The sequence below is a fragment of the Protopterus annectens genome, chromosome 4.part1 (genome assembly GCF_019279795.1).
Source record: "Protopterus annectens isolate FY-2018-M chromosome 4.part1, PAN1.0, whole genome shotgun sequence".
Lineage (NCBI taxonomy): Eukaryota > Metazoa > Chordata > Ceratodontiformes > Protopteridae > Protopterus > Protopterus annectens.
In genome coordinates, this window is record NC_056734.1 from 457,406,442 (window position 1) to 457,428,480 (window position 22,039).

The window sequence follows — 22,039 nt, forward strand, 5'->3', positions numbered from 1 at the left end:
ATATATATATATATATATATATATATATATATATATATATATATATATATATATTGTTTTTTTATAATTAGACATATTTATAGCATGTACCTTCATTTGATATAAATGTCTCGTGTTAATAGAGGATAAGACTGACAAATTATAGGATGTCTAATAGTGTTGGACAATGCATTTGTTAGCTTATATTTTCATTTCTACTTCCATTAATGTATTGATTTTTCAAGTTACGATAAAATATAACTCTCACATATATATTTAGTAATACAAACTTCATGTGGCAAAATACGGAATGCAGTATATGGGTAGAATGATGAGTACATAGAAGCATATTTAATGAATGTACTTATGTAAGTGGAAGCATTATGCTTTACAAGGAGTCGTTTAAGTTGACATATGAAAGGTTAAATGAAATGATAGATGAAAATGTAAACATCATACCTTATATTTAGTATTTCTGGTTTGATATATATATATATATATATATATATATATATATATATATATATATATACTCGACACAGGAAGACTAGTAATACTATATGGATGTACGGAAGCCCATGTAATGTAAGGATAGAAAGCTAATGTTAAGACCTTTTATTTTTAAGTAATTTTAAATATTTTAGATCGTAGATATAAATATAAATGTATGAAATTTACATGCTTATGAATGAGTAATGAACTGATAGGTTAAAGGCTATTTTAAATATTTTAAATATATTAAGTAATATTAGCTGATTTATGTAGTTTAAAAGCACTGTTCATTTAAGAAACCTCGGACCTGATGCTCAATGACATATGCTGCGTTAGGGAGCATGCATTTGATTGCACTGAGAGTTACAGGAAGGGGTCACAAACAGCATGTGAACTTAATTCCTGAAAAGTAAGTGGAATGATATTTAAATGTGTTTGAAAATGTTTTATGTTATTAATGGTCTGAGGAAGCCACCAGGAAGGTGGTGAAAGTACTTACCTTATTTTATTAAATAAACTGTTTATGTTTTTAGAGCCTTATGCTTTGCGACTGCTTTGTTGCTTTAGTATTTGTTTATTAGTGACGTTTTGCAGTCGTGAATTTGTCTGCACAGTCTTTTGCTGCATATTGCTTATATGGCGCAAATAAAACAGTCCATAGTTTCTACATTATGTACTGACCACCAAATCGAATTGACATTAGCTGAAAAGAGCATAACTCCACCTCCTTTTCAGTCACAGGGTACAAGCAACCCTTTATAACAATTGCTGTACAGAAGTAAAACAATATGACAGAAATATAGACAATAAAACACTAGACTATGTCTATGTGAACAAGTAAAATCAAAATGACAGGAAATAACTGAACTGCTTACCTGAAACCATGTTGTTCACTGGATAGTGCTGAAGAGGATAAAAAGACTGTTTCTCTGCTGAACCTAATTTCTTCCGTGGTTTCTGATTCCTAATACAAGAAATTATATTTTTGTTATCCAGTTTAACAATATATTACAACAACAATAGTAAAGTCATTAATAAGGAATGATTACATAAGTACCTGCAACAGCAGAGAAACAGACTGAAGCTACATTTCATCAGGATATAGATTAGTGGTGTACAGACTTTTATGGATTGCTGCTAAAGCCACAAAGACGTTTTCACAACTAGTAAATGAAACATCCATAATGTCACACATTGGCATGCTGCTGTCTTTTGTTTTTTTTTCTGTTTTGTGTCAAAGATTAACCTTGAAGAACCTTCACCTACTGAAAAGTAGAGGCCGATATACTTTGGACATGAAAGGTAGTATGAGGAAACACTTAGTGGAGAGAATAAACACATTTTTGATGCCTAATCCTAAATGAAAGGAAAATAGGGTAACCTAGCTAGTGAAACAGACTATCTCATGGAGCATGGTTTGAGAGCAAATCCTACCTTTATGTCTAATGTGGTCTCAGAATTTACTTTAAGTGACATTGTTAATCTCCCAGTATTCTTTGCTGAACCTAAAAATAAGAAGGAAGGCAACCTTCACACTCTAGATGTCTTCAAGCAGCTCAGATACTTCCCAGACAAAACATAAGTCTTCAGAAAGCTGTTCGTCTCCAATGACAGTAAGAGGAAATGACAACCAGGAAATGACCCACTACTTTTAAAACAAATCATTTCCAGGTGAATGTCTCGTGCTGTTGCCTTTTGTTATACTCACCAAAATAAGAGACTTCCAGGTAGGATTACAGCTCATTTTACAAGGGCTTTGGCTTCTTTTGTGGCTTTCTAGAAAGGGATGGACTCTAGATGTATTTCAGATAAATCAACATGTTTCTTTGAACACATATTTACAAAACAGTAGAAACTGCATTCCTTCTCCATGTCCAAAACAGGCTTTGCTAGGGCCATTCTCCAGGGGTTCCTGGAGTCTTAGTTTATTCACCTCCTGGCTTTTTTTCTTTTTCCTTCCCTAAACTATGGTAATCTACCCATATAGCTTAGGTTACTGCAACAGTGAGTTACATTTGAACAAAGTACAGTTGTGTAAGTGAAACAAACCCCAACAGTAAATGTTCTAATGGATCATTGTTGCAGTAGCACTCTAACCACCTTTTCTTGCTTTTTTTTTTTGGGTGTCGCCACAGCATGGAGTTGTCCACTCTTTCTATATATAGCTACTTTTTGGTTTGCTTTCTAGCATTGTTCTTCAGGGTTCCTGCTTCCCATCCTAGGCAAAAAAATGTTCTGAAGCTTTTCATACTCCAACTGTTATTTTATGGAGTACTATTGGGGCATGTGGAAGGCACTTTTACCTTTAGGAAACTGGACAGCTGCAGTATAGACTCATATAGCTAAGGTTACTGCAACAGTAATCCATGTTTGAACATCTTCCATTTCTTCTCAAGTAACTTTTGCAGCATTGTATTTCCTAATAAGCAGTATACAAAATGATACACTGTACACCAAAGAATTTATTTTAACAAACTTTATTATTACTAGAACAGAAAAGTAAATAAACTCTATTTAACTAAAACAGAAGGTCAAATAGTATTAGATAATATATTTAGAGAAGGTTATACATCACCAATAAAGAAAAAAAGCTATATTCTGTCTTCGGACTCGACTGGGAAGCTCTGTTGCAGTCAGGCAGGAGTCTTTATCGGGAAAATTGTCCTGGGTAGTGTGTCCACCCCGCAGCTGAGGCTTCTACCCAAGTGCAGGGAGCTCCAGCCATATATATAATCATGATGTTTACCACAAGTCATGAGAATCAGTACTTTTACAGTATAGGCTGGATCTTGCTAGAACATCTTGTGGCGTTGGCCACCTGCCCCAGAAAGAACAGCAAATCCTGCCAAATACAATGATTTTGCAATTTTCAAATGCTATACTGGAATATTCCAATGACTTTGCAATTTTTAATACTTTACTGGAATATTCCAGAACACACACACATGACATGTTTCGTAGTCAAATGTAGTGGCTTTGCTGAAATCACTAGAATACAAAAAACACAGGTAGCGGCCCAAAAAGCAGACTAAATCCTTGAAAAACATTAACCGCTGACCACAGGCTGGGATGTGGAACCAAGGACCATAAAGACTCCCAAATATCACAACTATCACTGCATGTAAAATACTTTATTCAGATTAAGCGCTTTCATCCTGCTTAACAAGACTTCATCAGAATCTAAAATCCATAAATAATAAATAGCCTTATATAACTGAGATCTGTGTCAATTAACCAATTAGTATAGCATAATTAAATATTAAAAGGGCAAGCTACTAAAATCATCACAAAATGACAAATGCATCTAAGAACATAAATACACATTTAAAACACTTAGCAAAAATCTTCTGAAAACTCATGTCCCAAAGAAAAATCATTCCTAAGGCATATTCAAACTTATGGTACAAAAATACAGTAAAAATCACATCTTATAATTTGTAATAAATAAAAAAACTTCTTAAGAATTTTCAGCTCTAAGTTGTAAAACAGGTTTCAAGGGTTTATTTTTATTAATACCGGGGGGGGGGGGTAGAAGCATTCAACGTCAACTGCCACTTAACTTCTCTTTCTTCAAGCAGACGTTTGTGGTCACCACCCCTAGGATTAACTAATAATTTTTCCAGTATGGCAAATCTAAATGTGTGGCACCTGAAACTACTAGACAAATGTCTATATAAAGCATTGTTCGTATTGTTTCCTAATTTGATATGTGTGCTCATATATTCTGTTTTTTAATGCCCTATCAGTTTTCCCAACATAAAATGCTGGACAGGACATGCACACAGCTAAATATATGACACATTTAGTTTTACAATTACCATTTTAAAAAAAAAAATCTTAGTTTTGTTAATATTTTCAAGTTGCATCTCAACATCATCAAGTATAAAAGAACATTGGCTACATTAGCCACACAAGGTTAGCCATAGCATTTGAATAAGATTTTACATTTTCTAAATTATTCTTCAGGTTGGCCCCTGTTTTATATACAAAACACGGATGTTCCCCTAGGAGGTTAAATATCCCTCCATTACTCCTAAGTAGTTTCCAGTTTCTAATAAACACATCCTTAATCTGTTTTGTATGAGGACTGTATTCAAGCACCAAGGCTCTATTGTAATTTTTATCATTCTTACTGTTAACTAAAGGTTCAAACTATTGTCCCCAAAGAGGTCTGTATCCTATGTCCCATTGAGATAATACTTATTCGACTGCTTCTTTAAGCAACTTTGGAGGGTAACCCCTCTCGAGGAACATACGCCCCACTGTATCTAATTCCTTGACCACATCCACATAAGTAGATGTCATCCTAGCCATTCTAATACAGTTTGAGTGCAGTGCAGTACCGCAGAAGCAGGGGGAGATGTTAATGTCTGTAACATATAAAATCCCAGACTGGAATACAGGTAAGTATGACCTGGAGTCACATTATAAGTAACTACAGTCTCACTGGGCATGCCTGTACACTTAGTAACAATGAGCGCAATTCTGTTGGCCCTTCGTTGAAATTACCTGTTATGTATAAATGTCTATACATACAGACATATATGTATACATATACGTCAGTCAGTATCTCTCACTCACATGCATAGTATAGTTATCGCTATGTAGTCAAATAGATATATACTGATATATACAGCTATATATATTAAAATGATAGACATCCTCCCCCATATATCTACATAACACATATACATATCATACACACACACACACACACACACACACACACACACACACACACACACACAACTACATTTATATAAACATCCCTGCTATATACAGAAATGTGTGTGATGTCTGCATTGTCTGACATACTCTAATAATGGTGAGGAAATTGCAATATCACACAGCCATAATGTTGCTCAAAGGATACAAACTAAGGGGGCAACAGTACATAATCCACTTACCTACAGCCTCCTATGCCTGCCATATGTCACCACACAGACAGACACAGCTGAGCAGGTGGTGTAATGTATAATGGTGTCAATGCACGTATGGACAGGGCACATTGTCCCTGCCCACAGTGTCATCCATCTAACTGCAAGCAGCCACATATGGCCATACTGGTACACATATAGCTAGGATAACAACAGTTATCTCACAGCTAGGATACTAGATGCAGATAACAGTATGAACCAATATCACACTGCAGGCCACAGATGCTGTTCAACACAGGCCTAGTTTGTGTAATGCACAAGTATTGTGCCTGCAATCACATATACAATAGACTTAGCCTGTGGTGCATGTAATAAGTACTGTGATCTATACTGTATAAGCCTAGATAGGTAGGGGTTCTTATCTCCCAGTAGCCCACTTAGTGTGTGTGCCCATGTGTGTGTGTGTGTGTGTGTGTGTGTGTGTGTGTGTGTGTGTGTGTGCATGTCTCTGTGTGTGTGTGTGTGTGTGTGTGTGTGTGTGTGTGTGTGTGTGTGTACCCTGCAAAATAATGGACACGCCCTCATGGACTATCTAGCAGAAATGGTTATGCACTTCTTGGGCCCATAACTTGCTGCTGACTTCCAAACTGCCCTCTTCTACAAAGCCTGATGATGCCAGCCACCTTAAACACTACCAGCTGACAGTGTAGTATCAGATGTAAGCCGTGGCACACATGATAAGTACTCTAATCTACAGTGTATAAGCTTAGATAGGTAGGGGTTCTAATCTCACTTCACCTGACATGGTGTGTGTGTATATCCATATAGCATACATATGATAACCTTTGTAACTTAGACATAGTTAGGTTTTTGCATCATTTTATTTGTAGTGGGTGATGTGCCCCCCCCAAATGACTGACCACAATAAAGCTTGCTGATATCAACAAGCATTATATGTTCTAAACTGATATTACTAGCAGACATGAGTTGTTTTGTGTTCATTGGGTACTGTGATCTGTAGTATGTACCAGTACATAGGTAAGTGTTCTAATCTACATACAGCCAACTTGCAGTATGTGTGTGCCTTGGCATGTCCTGTATGCAGTGAGTGGAAATGGTAATAGAATGAATGTGGCCATGTTTGTGTGTGAGGCTGTTACAGCAGTATGCATCCTGTTATGGATCCATAAGACTGTGAGCTTAAGTAGCATAATGGCCATACAGCCCTCACATTCAGAGACATCTGTATACCTCTCGTTACAGGACCAGCATATACTGTCCAAGTCCAAGAGGGACTCAGGCAGATGCTGTGTGTTGAGAAGATAGTCACTCAGCCAATTAAACAAATGGCATGTGCTGAGCTACACTGAGGTGCTCTGTGTACCATTAGGCAGGGTCTGTTTCAAGGGTGTGTTTATGTCTGATAGACAAATGTCTCCCGCAAGCATGCAGTACTAACGTCACATAGTGGGTTAATGTCCTTACAGTGAGTCATCCATTTACTATGCTCCCTACAGACAGGCAGCATATGCACTCCAGGAGGGTCACACCTTGCCCTGTAGCAGACCTTATCACTAATTATGAATGCATGAGTACTGTGACCACCGCCATTGTCCTTGGTAGATTGTCATACAGATGTGAACCTATGGAGCCATGCATGTATACTGCTGTACCTTGCTGAAGTCATATTTCTGCTGTGCTGCCATGCCATTCTGTGCCACTTCACTGCCGTGTGTCCATAGGTTATTCCCTCAGATTCCAGGAACAGAAACATACACAGGTCCATGACATACCTGTCACTATGTAACAATATCGCGAATACAACATTATACAACATAAGGTCCACAAAACTATGTTGCGTACTCATGACACATGCCACCATACAGTGCATGTTGCTGACCACTACAAGTGGCATGGCAAAAGAATACTGCATTACAAAAGCACATGTCAAGTAATATAGTCACCCTGTGCATCAGACACATAGCTTCATTTCCCTGAATCGATGGGAAGGATGACAGGGATGTGGTACAGGTATCATCACTTGCACAGGGGATATGTGGGGGAGCTGGAGGGCTAGGCTGGCCCAAACAGTTGATAGCATGTGTGTGAGTTAGGAAGGAGGCAGGTTAGAAGGACAGGTGCTGTGTGTGTCTGCAAGTGACCTGTATGTGACAGTGGCATGTGAGTGTGTGCATGTACACAGTAAAGCTCAGTGCTAGCTCTGCACATATGTATGTATGTAGGACAGCTTTGGATTATACATGATACAGTTGACAGTTAAACATCTCCGGCCATGAACAGGGGAGCTGCCTCTGCCAGGTGTTGCACTGGCACCACCATGCCCAAGGTCAGATGTGGTGCTAGTATCTGACGGTGACTGCTGTCTGATGGGACTGTGTCCCCCACAGGACCACCCAGGACCATGTGCCCACTGCCTGCCATGTCATGGTGTGGACACTACACTCCCCTCTGTAGCGCTATATGTACTACCACTACGGCAGCATACATGGCCATATGGATTCTTAGTAGATGGTGTTGCTGACCTAAGTCCATGGGTTCAACGTCCAACTCCAACCTCACATTCCAGCACAGACAATATGCTGTCCAAGACAGACACTGTCTCAGCCCACCGTCTGTCCACTGCATCAGTGAACTGATCCAGGCTGTCCCCAATGCGGTAGAGGCAGTCACGGATGTCAGACTGCGCTGCACCCATAATCCTAAGCATACGTCTGGTGTTCCATTCAGAATATGCCTGTACCTCCATGACAGCCAGAAACATGCACCAAGTGACCCATGATGTGACACCTGCAATAGGTGGTGGACGGACAGCAGTCCTCCTATGAGCACCCCTGTCAATCCACCTGTGTGAGACCTCATCAGCTCTCTGGCTATGTCCAGTGTCTACACTCAATGAAGCCATGGTTGCCACACTGGCCTGTTCAATGTCTCCACCCTCTGCCTGTCCAATATTTGAGACCTGTGGGGACTGGGTATGTGTGGGCATACTGACTGTGTGAAGGTGACAACAGAGTTAGAAGAGGGATGTTAATCTCTGGGACAAATTTAGCCCCTGACAATCCCACCTGTGGCTCACTTTGGCCACCATCATCAGAGTCTGAAGAGACACTGACATCATGTTGTGTGGGGGTGAGACCCCAATGCCCCCAGTCACCTGTGGAAACCAAGACAAAAGCAGTACCTTACTACCTGCACTATTATGTATGGAAAATCCACAAAGAGGCATAATAATGAGGATCCACAACTGCATTACAAGTCTCACATCTTCTCATCTCTGCTTTCATGCACAACAGACTTCCTCATAACAAAATACACATTCGATTCAAGGCCTTTATAACAAGCACGTCAGGTAAATCACTTGACACATGACCAGTACAATGTACCTTTTAGGTACTATACCTGATAAAACAATGCATAAAACCCATTACACCTATATTACCAAATACAAGTTTCAATGCCTAAGGTATGTACCATCAACCTTTGGATTTTTACAAGGCATGTAAGATTAATTGCCTCATGTACACCAGGAGGCTTATCCACTCTGAACTATAAATGCAAAAGTGTTTCTGCTTGTTCAACTACACTCCTGTGATTACCCACTCTGGGATACTTAGCTAAATGTTCCAGACTGGAACATACAAACATTCTACTCTAGTTACACACAACATTAAGTGTACATAGAGAATTATCCTGGGCCTTAACTTTAATAGCATATATATGTTCCATAACAAAACAGTATCAAGCCTACCAGGAGCAGGACCATGGCATTGGACAACTCCTGATGGACCTGTAAAAAAGGTGAGGGTGAGGTAATTTCACCGCATGTTGCAGCACAACAAGGTAATACCTGCATATATCTCAAACGTACAATAGCTACAGTGTTACTTGATGTATTAGTGACATTCTGAGCATAAGTGTACAACTGAGCTTAACCCCCCCCCCCACAGCACATAGACCTGACACCCACGTAAAGGTATGTACAGCCCAACAGAATGACTGCTAGAGTATTACAATGATGATCACAGTAAGCTTACCTGCACACTCCTCTGCTGTGGACACTGTGGCAGCCACCTCCATGATGTATGATGTGATGGATGCCTGGGAGTTGTCATGTGTCCCTAGGTTCGCCAGGAATTCCTCAGTGGCCGTGAGTGTTTGTTCCATTGCAAGTCCTCCAACGATGACAGCATAATCCCTGGCTACATCAGCTGCCCTTCATCATGCAACATTCACCATGTCTGTAGTGAGGTGTCAAACCTGCTCATATGTCCTGTCCTGGTGGCCACTGTCATTCACATCTCGGACAAAGTTTGCCCACAATGGGCCTGCTGTTCCCTGTTATGCATCCCCCTGGATAGGAGGATGTGATGATTCTGCCATACTCCTTAAAGTATTAGTTCATTCTCCTCATTTGAGAAGAGGGCATGGTGTCTATGATACATTAGCCCTGAAAGACACCAAAAGGGAAACACATTACAGGATCAAATACATAGATGTCCACTATGTACAGATACAGCAAGAACAAAATGGCTGGCACTATTCACTGCTTGCTCACACATCATACCCCATGGTGTGACAACATAGTCTGTGTGTGGATACAACTCAGTATGCCATGAAAGATTCTCTTGTATGATCATACACCCAACATTCTGGTCCACTATGGTGTGCCCCCTAAGGCTAGCCACTCAATAATATGTCATAAGACCACTGCCAGACAAATAGCAGTGTGCTAATACAACCACTAAACAGGGACAGTCCAACAACACCAACACCACAATGACAAAAGATAATGCAACCCAGAAATATTGTAAGTCCCCTGTATGTGTAAGACAGCAGGGTATCAATTGCATGTCATTACCACAGGTCTAAGACAGGCTAATTGCCGGAATCCCTATTCCCCATACCTCTATCCTCCCATCTGCATCCTTATATGCACAGAAAAAACAGTTACATACCAGGTGGACTGCAGTACTCCTCTGTTGAAATGTGCTACTAGTAATGTTTCACAAAGGCGTGCTCTGTGTAAGGAAAGTCTCATACAGAATGTTTCCCCACAGCCAGTTGCTTGTATTTTAACATGCTTCTCATTAGCAGGTAATTGCCTCTAAACCAATCTGTAGCTCTGATATGCTAATTGCAGCCAAAACAGCTGAACTGCACAATCATTAGCCAATGACATGCAACCACTGTGCAATATATAAGGCCTTCATGTAGAACAGGGCCCGTTTCTTAGCTGTTGAGATGGACATTACTGGGGTGAGAAGACTACATTGTCACATAGGGTAGGTTTGCAGCAGAAACTTTTACATAGAGCTGTGTGTACCACAGGCTGCAGCTGCAGATAATAGACATAGGCATAGAGTGTGAACATTTTGGAGGACATATGTGTCAACTGTGTCAGCCTTGTTGTAAAGGCAGAGCCAGGGTGAGGGTGCCCTTTACACTCCAATTACAGCTTGTGTTTAAGGTACATATTTTATTTTTTTATTTTACATTTGTTGACCAGGCTAGTCTAACTGGATATATGTCCATTTTCAGTAGAGGCCCGGGGAGAAAAGCTCCAAGCATTAGTAGTGACAAAGATTACAATATATAGTAATAGTCAAAACAAATTACAGGACATTGTTACATTGAGGTTGACATAAGTTATTTAGAGTCCTTAGTAGGTTAACACACAGATCAAATAATGTGAGCAAAAATTTGAGAGAGAGCAATCAAAAAAGCAAAAACAATATTGAATTCTAAAAAAAAAAATTTTACAGGTATGTGCCATAGAACAGTGGAGTATAGAAGTGTAAGGAGAGCAAAAAGGGGAAGGAGACAACAGTCAGGGTATATCAGTCTGGGTTAGAGCAGGGACAAAGCCAGTGATTTTTAAGATATTCTTTAAGATGCTTTTTAAAGAGATGAGTGGAAGCAAGAGATGAAAGTTCACTAGGAAGCTGGTTCCAGCTTTTTCCTACTGTGTTGGCGAAAAGTGAGTCCCCAGGTTTGTTTTTACATTTAATAGTGGAGACTAGAATTTTGTAAGCTGGGCGTAGAGTTGCAAGATTTTTGTAGGGGGTAATCAGCTTAGTAAGGATCGGGGTATTATTAGGGTGATAAAGGATCTTTTGGGTGATAACAAGTTGTTGACAAAGTAGTAGGTTCTGCAGTTCTAACCATCCCAGTTGTTTGAGGTTATGACAGTGGTGAGTTCTGAAAGGGGTGCCAGTGGCAAATCTGGTTATGCTATTGTAACTAGTAGAAAGTTTGGTGAGGTTGTTTCTAGATAGGTTGGTATATATTGCAGAAGCATAGAAAAGGGTAGAGATTAGGTGAGTCTGGGCAATAGTGATTCTGGCTGAAGGGGTAAGGAAGGGTTTGATTCTGTAAAGGGTGCCTAGTTTTTTGTTGACAGACTTTATAGTAGCATTAATATGGTCATCATAGCTAAGGTTGTTATCAATTGTTACTCCCATATGTTAGGCAACTTTGTCAATAACAGAGTGCTAGGTGACATATATTAATGTTTATACGGATATGTGAAGTGTATCCCTACCTGTAGACCTGTGACTTCCAACACTGAAAAGCAGTTATTTAGTTTGCAATGCTCTGTGTGGATAATGAGTGTATGAGTCATTCATTAATTGGTGTCTTCACAATAATGTAATTGAAATGCAACACAACATTGGATTTGAACCCAAGACTATATGTGGCAAAATATATCCAAATAAAGCTCGAAGTTCTGTGGTTCACACAAATGGTTTATTGAACCACAGAACTTCGAGCTTTATTTGGATATACTTTGTTTGCTTTACTTATTTTGGAGTTATCCAGAGCGACATACCTGTGGACTACCTAGCTTCACTCCTTCCTGAACTGATTTACCTAATGTTTATTCTTTAACTCCTTTGGGAGGAGTGTTTGCCTGTCAGGGGAACTATTCTTTATTTTTGGATTTAAACAAACTATGTGTGGCAAAATGCACTGTATGTAAGGCATTTAACAGACTGACATACTGAGTCACTGCTACAGCAGGTGTATTTGCAAGACATATGTGCACACACACAAGTTGTGAAAAACATTTTCTACATCCATCAGTATGCGCATGGCTTTATACAGATGTATTTCTGCACTAGAGTCCCAGCTGAATATGTATTTTACCATGAATGCCTTAGCAGGTGACTTTGCACATGTTGCTGATAAAAGGGCACATGTACCTGCTTTCACAGGCCTCATTTACATCCATTATCATATCTTTAGCTGTCTAGTGGTGTACTACTGCATCAGCATCCAAGGTACACTCCAATTTTTCCATTACTTTTTATTCCAGTTTGTGCGGTGCAGTGCTGTACGGCACACAGCTCTGCTGAAACACGCCTAATGGCTGTAATTGGCAATTACTATGTTTTGTTTGAACCAACTGTTTTAATCAAGAATTGTGTGGTGGGGTGGGTTAGCAGTGCGCTGCAGGTGTGATGGCCTCGGGTTTGAAATATGGCAGAGGTGTTTATTTTGTACATGTTATAAACTCATATAGCCATTATACCTCTAGCTGAGCTTAGTGAAGCTGTGTGATGCAGCATGCTGTGTAGCACCTCACTAAAAAAAATATATAGAAAAGAAAAAAGGGGAGATAGGAAAGTGGCAAAATGGGGGCAAGGAGGGGGAAAAACATAATGAAAGGCAGGGAGGGATGTGCAAGAATGGTGTAGGAAAGAAAAATAGCTATCCATTTCTTGTACAGCAACAGTTGTGCACTTTGACAGAATTTGTAGATGCATTTGGATTCTCAAACTCCAGAGAGAGGGGTGAGGACAACATAACTGCATTGTCAACCCAATTGGACCAAATTACATATGTCCAGTGGACACCTGTGTGAAATGGAGAGCTATGTATGGGACAATTTTTTTTTTGGGACAGTTGCCCATTTTTTTTAAGGTGAGAGTGGAATGTTGGGGAAGTGACATAGTTATGTGTGGGGGGGGTAAGTTGGGTAAGTGAAGATGCATTTGCAAACAGACAAGACAGACAGGACAGCAGACAGGGGCGATGTGTAACACATGAGGGGGTGAACACCTTGGATAGGGAGAGTGTCATGGAATTCAAGTCCCATGAGCCTCCAGATGGCAGCAGCATGACTCACATCCCCATCCATGGGACTGTCGGCACTGATCCTTCACTGCCCCGAGGGTGGTAGTGGTGGGGGCTGGGCACAAGGACGAGGCTGCCCCACCAGGTTGGCAAGTATCTCCTCAATCTGACACAGGCAGCAGTTAGCCATGGTGGACTATCCTGCGCACCAAGACTGGCAGCTCAGCCCGGGTAACAACTCCACCTACACCACCGCTTCCTGAGGGGGGGACAGTCCCTGTCCCATGGGGTGGCACTACCCAATGCTGCAGGTATTACAGGGGCAGTAGAGGGGGCACCACCTGTCTGGGTCCCAGATTTGCTGGGACCCGGTGCCACAGCCAGTTGAGACAAGGTAGGGGTATCAGCTGGAACTGGCCTACCTTAATGTGCTGTGGTAACTGAGGTATAACAATAAGCTGAAGTTAGTTATGAACAAATCAGTGTTAGTATTAAAAGCATGGAACATCATATTAACTAATCCCAAAAAAGCAATGTGTATTATGTATGACACAACATGAAATAACAGAACAGTCAGTATGTTAACAGCATGCCATTAACAGGTAAAACATAAGGGCAACCACATGGTTAATTTAACAAGATATGTTAATATGATAGCATAATAAATAATAAACTGCATAAGGCCAACAAAATGGTTAATTTAACAAGATATGTCAATATGAAAGTATAATGACACATAACAATAATCACCAAAAAATATAGTTATTTTAGCAAAATATGTTTATAGTAAATCATAATAATACATAACAATATTAAGAACATTCAGATAAGGGGTGGGGAGAGAGAGAGAAAAAAACAATCCAATAGTGACACTGCAGATGATATCCCTGAAAACAGTGGTAATATTAACTCAACAGGTGTGTATTGTCAGTTTTGTGTACAGTTACCACAAGTCTCCTGTAGGTGATGTAGCATGTACATACCTCTCAAGCTGTTTCATAGGGCAGTATGGGCCAAGCAATAACAAATGCAGGTACAAAACTAGACAGAACACTTCCACATCGTGTGGATTTAATATAACTACCAAGGTGTTCTGTAAGCAGATTTGGTAAGACTTTGCATTCCAAGTAATGTCTGTGGTAACCCAGTGACAGATGGATTATGCAATATTAATTAAAGTACGAGATATTGTGACACTTGAGAGGCACATTTGTGTACAGTCCATATACTAGACAGCCGTCATGCCTTAGTTGCCAGGCATGGGAACAGAACTTAATAGCTGTGACTGCTGGGGACATCTGCAAATAATGTATTAAACCAGCTTTATTGTATTATCAACAATGCTGGTGAACATTTTGTATTGTTAGTGCTTTGAAATATCTGTGAAATACACACACAATATATGCCTATGGAGTGGACTACCTCACCCATATACCTGTATTACCTGAAGTAGGAGGAACAGAGTGCATTATGTGAATGAAAGTGGCCTGGAGACAGCCTTGGACAGTACCATGAGTTAAGCAGTACAGTTTGCAGGCCATTAGTTTTGCATTCCACAGCTATTACAGTGCTATACTTGACTGCAGCAACCTTACCATAGACAGGCAATGCATACAGGTTTACTGCAATGGTTATGACAACACAATCCTGCTGAATACCATTTTGCTTACTGTTACTGGTATTGTTTATTGTTTATTGAACATCAGTTGGTATTGTTCATGTGTTGAACTACAGCTGTAATTGACCATTTATTGCACTCCAGTTTTTCTTGTGTATACTTTATTGCAGTAAATGTTTTTAGTCTTAATTGCTTATTGCACTACAGTTAGCATACTACATCTGTACTTACCATGCTCATAGTGCAACCTGGCTAGGTGCCTGGAATGAGACTCTACACTGCAAGCCCTCTCAGCTGCAGCAGTTGGGAGAGAAGCACACCATTATGCATACCAGTTTTGCAGACATTCAGCTTGCATATTAGTAAAATAGAGGAAAATTTTACTTACATATTTGTGGGGTATTCCCTACTCTTGTCTCTTGGACCCAGGTGTCTAAGGTTGGCCTCTTTCTCATTTTCAGGTCATCATAATGGTGATGGCACTGCTCACTTATACGATGGACACCAGTAACACTGGTGAGTTCCCTGGCCAACTGGTTCCAGACCTCTGCTTTACACTCTGAGCCCTGGAATCTACTCTGCATCAGCCAGGGTTGATGGTTTTTAACAAGGAGTCCGACCAGTATCTTGGACTCCTGAATATCCCACCTCTGTGGCCGAAAGTCCACACCTTCGTCAACACTGCCAGCCACACCAACAATTGATTGAACTCCAATGACTGTTGCAGAATTCCCGCCTATTGGGTTTAATATAGGCTGTTTTTTTCGCCCTTACATATCAGTTAGCAATATTCAAAAAAGCACCACATCGCTTAGCAGCACGCAAACCAGCTAAGCGTCACCAAGCAGCAAGAAAACTCGCAGAACCATGGTTTTCATGGGTCTTAGCACTGCACAAACATTGATAGCTGTCAAGCATGTTTATGCACTGCTTAGCATGAGCAGTGCTTAGCAGAGTGCAGCAGTGCCAAAATTCACAGTTTCGTAAAATTAAACAAAAATATTACAATCATTTACAGACATATTCTGCCTGTTGTATACTTGAACCCTGGACCTACTACACATAAGACCGTAACTCTACTCATGTAGCTAGCTGAATGTTATAAAAACTAGTATATCTTCAGATAAACTATTAGGTTACCTGCTAACACTGCTGAAGACAGTACCATGCCACGCAAACATGCTTAAACGCACCTATAAATAAATAATTAATTACATCCGGTTTCTATTTTTAGATATCTTTCAGGTGTCGGCCATGTATGTATAAGTTCCGCTCGGCTCTGCTGCACTCCTTGCCGTGTAAATGAAAATTTAAAAAAAAAGAAAAAAATTTAATTATAATAATTAATTACATCTGTTTTTTTATATTTAGATGTCTGCCAAGTGTCAGCTGTCTATATGCGAGCAAAGCTGGCCACACAAACATGCAGTTAAAAAAAGGAATTAAAAAAGACATATGTCATAAAAATGACATATTATACATTTGGCACACTTCACAACATTATAACAGTGACAAGGAGCATTGCAGGGAGCCTCACACTCATCTACAGCCACAGGTTGCTGCTACACTTCTCCGTACACTGATTCAATGTCCATGTTCCTTGGCTCTCCCACAGCAGCATGCTTTCATTAAAATGCATGGCGTGCTGCCAAGGGGGAACTGTGGCCAAGTACACAGATATATTCCATGTAGGCTCTATACTGTGCCTATGCAGATTTTATTAAATCCTGGGGTTGGTCTTTGTATTATACTTGAGCCTTCAATGTACTGCATTCCTGACTATTATGTTTTTGCAAAATGTATACTGTTTTTGCCACCTTGGTCTAGGTTGTAGCTGAAAATGATTCTCGGACCAAGTCCAACCACCCAGTTAAGAAACATGAAAAAATAAATAAATAAACAAACAACAACAATAAGTATAATATTAGTCATCATTAAGTCCTGTATACTACAACATCTAGCCTTATTTGCCAAAATAAATCTTTCTGTAATAATATACTAGTAAAATCTTAAAATCTGTAAATGTCACTACTGTATGCTCATAAAAAGAAGTTATGTCTTACCATAACGTTCCATCTGCGTTGTTGATCTTCTTCCAGTCATCACTGATGGGTTGGCCTAATACCAAGCTCACATACACCAAAAACTCTTGAGCTAAGCTGCTACCCATAATGTCCTTCTCCCAGTTACCTCAGATCAAGTTTGCATGCAACATATAGAAGAGAAAGCAGAGGCCATTTCTGCGCAGAAACCCTGAAACACCACAAGGACCCAGAAGATTCACCAGGAGCCTTTGGTGGGATACAGAGGGAGGGGTGTTATGACTGGAAGAAAATCAACAACACAGATGGAACATTATGGTAAGACATAACTTCTTTATCTGATGTTGTTAATCTTCTTCCCATTCATCACTGATGGAAAAGAATCCCAAGCTACTTGGAAACCTGGGTGGCCCTTATGGAAGAACATTCCTGTGAACCATTGAGCCGAAGGCGGCTCTTTCCCTGGAAACCAAATCCAATTTGTAATGTTTGATGAAAGTATGGGGTTTAGCTCAAATGGCTGCTGTGCAAATGTCATCCATGGAAGCCCTGGAGTGAAAAGCAACAGAAGTTGCGATGGCTCTCATTGAATGAGCTTTAATATGAACAGGTTTAGATTCATTCGCCAATGAGTATGAAAAAGTAATACAATCTCTGAGCCATTTTGATAAAGTGACTTTCGATATGACACATCTTATTTTTGGACCAAGAAAGGAGATGAAAAGATGATCCGACTTGCAGAAAGATTTGGTCCTGTCCAAGTAGAAACATAGTTATCTATGTATGTCCAATGAATGTAGATAGTATTCTCCCTTGTTGGAATAATTTGGAAAAAACACAGGGAGTTCAATGGACTGGTTAACAGAGAAGTCAGATACCACTTTGGGGAGAAAAGATGGATTAGTACGAAGAAATACTCTGTCTTTATGGAAGATTAGATATGGGCTCTTGATGCATAAGGCTTGTAACTCAGATATCCATCTGACTGATGTGACCGCTACCAAAAACAGAGATTTCCATGATAGGAATTTAAGGTCACATGTTGCAGCAGGCTCAAAAGGGGGTAGAGAGAGAGAGACTGTACAACCAGAGAGATTCCATGTCTCTACAGGCTGCCTGATAGGGGGCCTGCTATGGAAAACTCCCTTGAGAAAAGTCTTGCAGAGGTGGGTGGAGATAAGAGGGATGCCACCTGAGCCGTTATGAAAATTGGAGATAGCTGCTAAGTGGACTCGAATAGTAGAAGCTGATGCCCCATCATCAAACAGCTCGGAAAGGTATTGAAGTATAGCAGCTGTAGGAGTTGAAAAAGGGTCTAGCATCTGAATATTAGACCAAATAGCGAATCTTTTCCATTTATCTCTGTAGAGTTTCCTGGTGGATGGTTTATGGGAGGCCAGAATAATATCAGGAACAGCTTGAGAGTGGACAGATTTGGGGGAGTCAACCCTTGGGGGTGAGAGATTAGGTCCTGATGAGTGTCCAGGATCCATGGAGGTTGTAAGAGGGGAGGCTGGAGGAAGGGGAACCATACCTGCCGAGGCTAAAATGGGGCAATGAGGATTACTTTGTATCTCAACCGAATTGCTTTCTTTAGAAACAGAGGTATCAAAGGTATTGGAGGATAAGCATAGAGGAAACCAGCGAGCCAATCGTGAGTCAGAGCATCTCTCGGTGACTCCCCGTCTGGGGGAAAGAGGGCAAAGAAGCTGCTGCATTTGTTGTTTGAAGGGGAAGCAAAAAGGTCACAGCAAGGCTGGCCCCAACAACTGAAAATTTCTGCCGTCACATTTGGGTTGAGAGACCACTCGTGTGGAAGGAGGATACATCTGCTCAGCCTGTTCGCAATCACATTGGAGCTCCCCGGCATATGTGTTGCTATAAGAAAGTGGTTGGAAGCTATCACCCAATGCCAAATTCTCATGGCCTCTCGACACAGGGGGTAGGATTTGGTCCCTCCTTGTTTGTTTATGTACCAGACTACACACGTATTGGCAGACTGGATAGCAATTGTTCCCGATGGAAGGAGCGGATGAATTACATGCAACGCCAACAGCACTGCTCTCAACTCCAGGACGTTGATATGCAAGTTGGCCTCCAAGCTGAACCACGTGCCTTGGACTGTCTTTTCCTGAAAATGGCCCCCCCACCCTATCAGGGAAGCATCCATGGTCACCCTGGCATTGGGTTGAGGAGTCTGGAATGGGCGACACCAAAGAGTTTCATCTGCTCTCATCCACCAAAGAAGATTTTGCTTGCAGGAATTGGTGATGAGAATCTGCGAGTTTAGAGGATGAAGACTGGACACCCACTGGGACAAAAGGAGCCATTGTAACAGTCTCATATGCAATCTTGCCAGGGGAACAATCGGGATGGCTGCTGCCATAGACCCCAGAGTCTGCAGAACTTCTCTTGCTGACATCTTCTTTTGACAGAGTATCACTTGCACTTGTAATCTTAACCTCTGAATTCTGTGAGGTGGGAGAGAGACCTGGCTTGTTTGAGTATTGAATACTGCTCTTATAAATTCTAGTTGCTGAGTGGTATGAAGATTGGATTTCTCCCAGTGTACTGTGATGCCTAGAAACTCTGCCAGTGCTAGAGTGTAGCAGAGGGCTATGACCAATAGGCACTTGGTGGGGGCGGAGAGGAGCCAATAATCTAAATATGGAAACACCTGGAATCCCTGAAGTCTCAGATGAGCTGTTACCACTGTTAGGCATTTCGTGAACACTCTGGGGGCCATCAAGAGACCGAATGGCAGGGCTCTGAACTGGTAATGATTGGCTCCCAGCTGGAAGCGAAGGAGACTCCTGGAGCACTTGTCCATTTTGATGTGGTAATACACATCCCGGAGGTCTATCCAACACATCCACACACCCTCCCGAAGAAAGGGAAGAATGGACTGTATCATGACCATGCAAAATTTGGCTTGAACCACTGATTTGTTTAGTTGGCTGAGATCCAAAATGGGTCTCCAGTCCCTGGTCTTTTTTTTGGCACCAAAAATAATTTTGAGTAAAAACCGGATCCACACTGGTCTGGGAGGACTTGTTGAATGACTCGTTTTTGACACAGCTTTCTTATCTCTGAAGCTGCCTTTTCCCTTTGACTGGGTGGAACATTGAGAAGGCATTTTGAAGGTCTTGGGCAAGATATTAGAGGGATGTAATAGCCTCTGAAAATTATTCTCTGCACCCACTAATCATTTGTAATAGAGTGCCAGGCAGTTTGGTGCAGAGAAAAACGAGCCCCGACTGCTTCCAGAGAAAAGCAATCGGCAATGCTTCAGGGGCGCTGATAAGGTCATCCTGAGAAGGAATCCCTGGAGTCTTGGTTTCGGGGACCTCCTCTGCCCCTAAAGGGGTGTCTTCCACTACTGGAACCTCCTCTGCCTCTGGGGGAATCCTCACCACGTGCACTGCGGAAAGGGCTTTGAGATTTTTTTGTGCCATATCTTTCCACTCCTCTGGTTCCTGGAGAAAGAGCACTGAGGCTTGGAAAAATGTAGGCCAACGGCAGACAAGGTTTTTCCATCTTGTTTACACCTGGCTAGTGTGTCCTTCACCTTAGAACCAAACAAAGTGGACGGTTCGATAGGGGCATTCAAGAAGGAAGACTTGAAGGAGTCCGCGAGGTCACAAATGTGCATCCAGGCATGGCATCTCATAACTATGCCTGCACTCGCAGCTCTGGCCACCCCTTCGGTTGCGTGGGACAGCAACCTCATGGAAGAGTTGGAGATAGACTCTGGGTTGCAAGCTGAGAAGCAACTTTGTTGCATTTCCTGTCAGATAGTTGACATGCGAGGGTTCCAGAGAGTTCGGAGATGAGATCCCTTTGGAGCCTCATAAAATGCACCAAGTAATTCAGAGACCTAACTGCAAAGGTCGCTGAAGCAAAGACTCACTTCTCTAATCTGTCCATTGCCCGGGACTTTCTATTGGGTGGGTAGACAGTAAAACATTCCTCCGCAAGGTCCTTTTTTGTGGCCGCTGCCAGCACCATAGCATCTACTGGCAAACCACTGTACCAATGGGGCTGTTCCTCTGGTGGGGAAAGAATCTTGTCTGGGCTCTGGGGAATGGCCTCAATGGAATCAGGGTTCTTCCACGCACACTACATGATGAGCTGGACTAACTCATCGGTAGGTGGGGTCACCCAAGAAGTAGAAGGTCAAGAGCGGATAGCCTGCAGGAAGATGGACTCCTAGGAAGGATTGGAAGGCTTCCAGTCACCTCTCTGCCTCAATATTTCCAGGATGTATTCAAAGGAGACATCATCAGGGGTGACCGTGAGGACCCTTCCCCATCATCGTAATCCATATCTTCAGTGAGGGACTCCTCTGGGGAGTCCAGGTGTTTCCTCTTACATGCCTTCTTCCCAGGGAGTTCTTCAGTGGGAACGTCTGAAGAAGACTCGGAAGGGATAATACCCTGAAAAGGGGTTTCCTGAGGCTTGTGCTCTCAGTGTCCTGGGGAGGTGCCCCATGATAGCTGTAGCTCAGAGGGAGCAGGGGGAAGATCTGACATAGGAGGAGAGCTTCCAGAAGCAAGCACCCTCTCCATCACATGGAAAGCCGGTCTGCCTGAAGAGGAATGGGAGCCGGGAACCGAGGAAGACAATCTTGGAACCAGGGTCACACCCCGCTCTGCGCAACCCACTCCCGGGAACAGAGCCTCAAGCAAGACTGGGGTGGGTGCCACCCCTGGATCTGAAGACGGAACTGATAATAAACTTGAAACCGTACTGGGAGACGAGGGTTCCACCCAACAACCATGAGATTGAGGAAGGGATGGTTCCAAAGGAATTGAAACCCAAAGGGGGGGTATCAAAGCTTCAGAGAGAGTCATTGTCAGTGCCAAGGAAACGGTTCCCACCAGGGACGTCAGAACTGTGGGCCTCGGAACCGAAGGATCCAAGGGAGGAGAATA

At 41.6% G+C, this 22,039-nt stretch overlaps 1 protein-coding gene across 1 annotated transcript in view; it reads right to left on the minus strand.

The window, feature by feature from the left end:
* The window catches only part of TERB2 (telomere repeat binding bouquet formation protein 2), a 554,159-nt gene that overhangs the window by 143,198 nt on the left and 388,922 nt on the right, over positions 1 to 22,039 (minus strand). Inside the window, exon 3 of the mRNA XM_044070775.1 lies at positions 1,347 to 1,435. Within this exon, the coding sequence (XP_043926710.1) occupies positions 1,347 to 1,435 (89 nt within the window). The remainder of the gene's footprint in view (positions 1 to 1,346; positions 1,436 to 22,039) is intronic.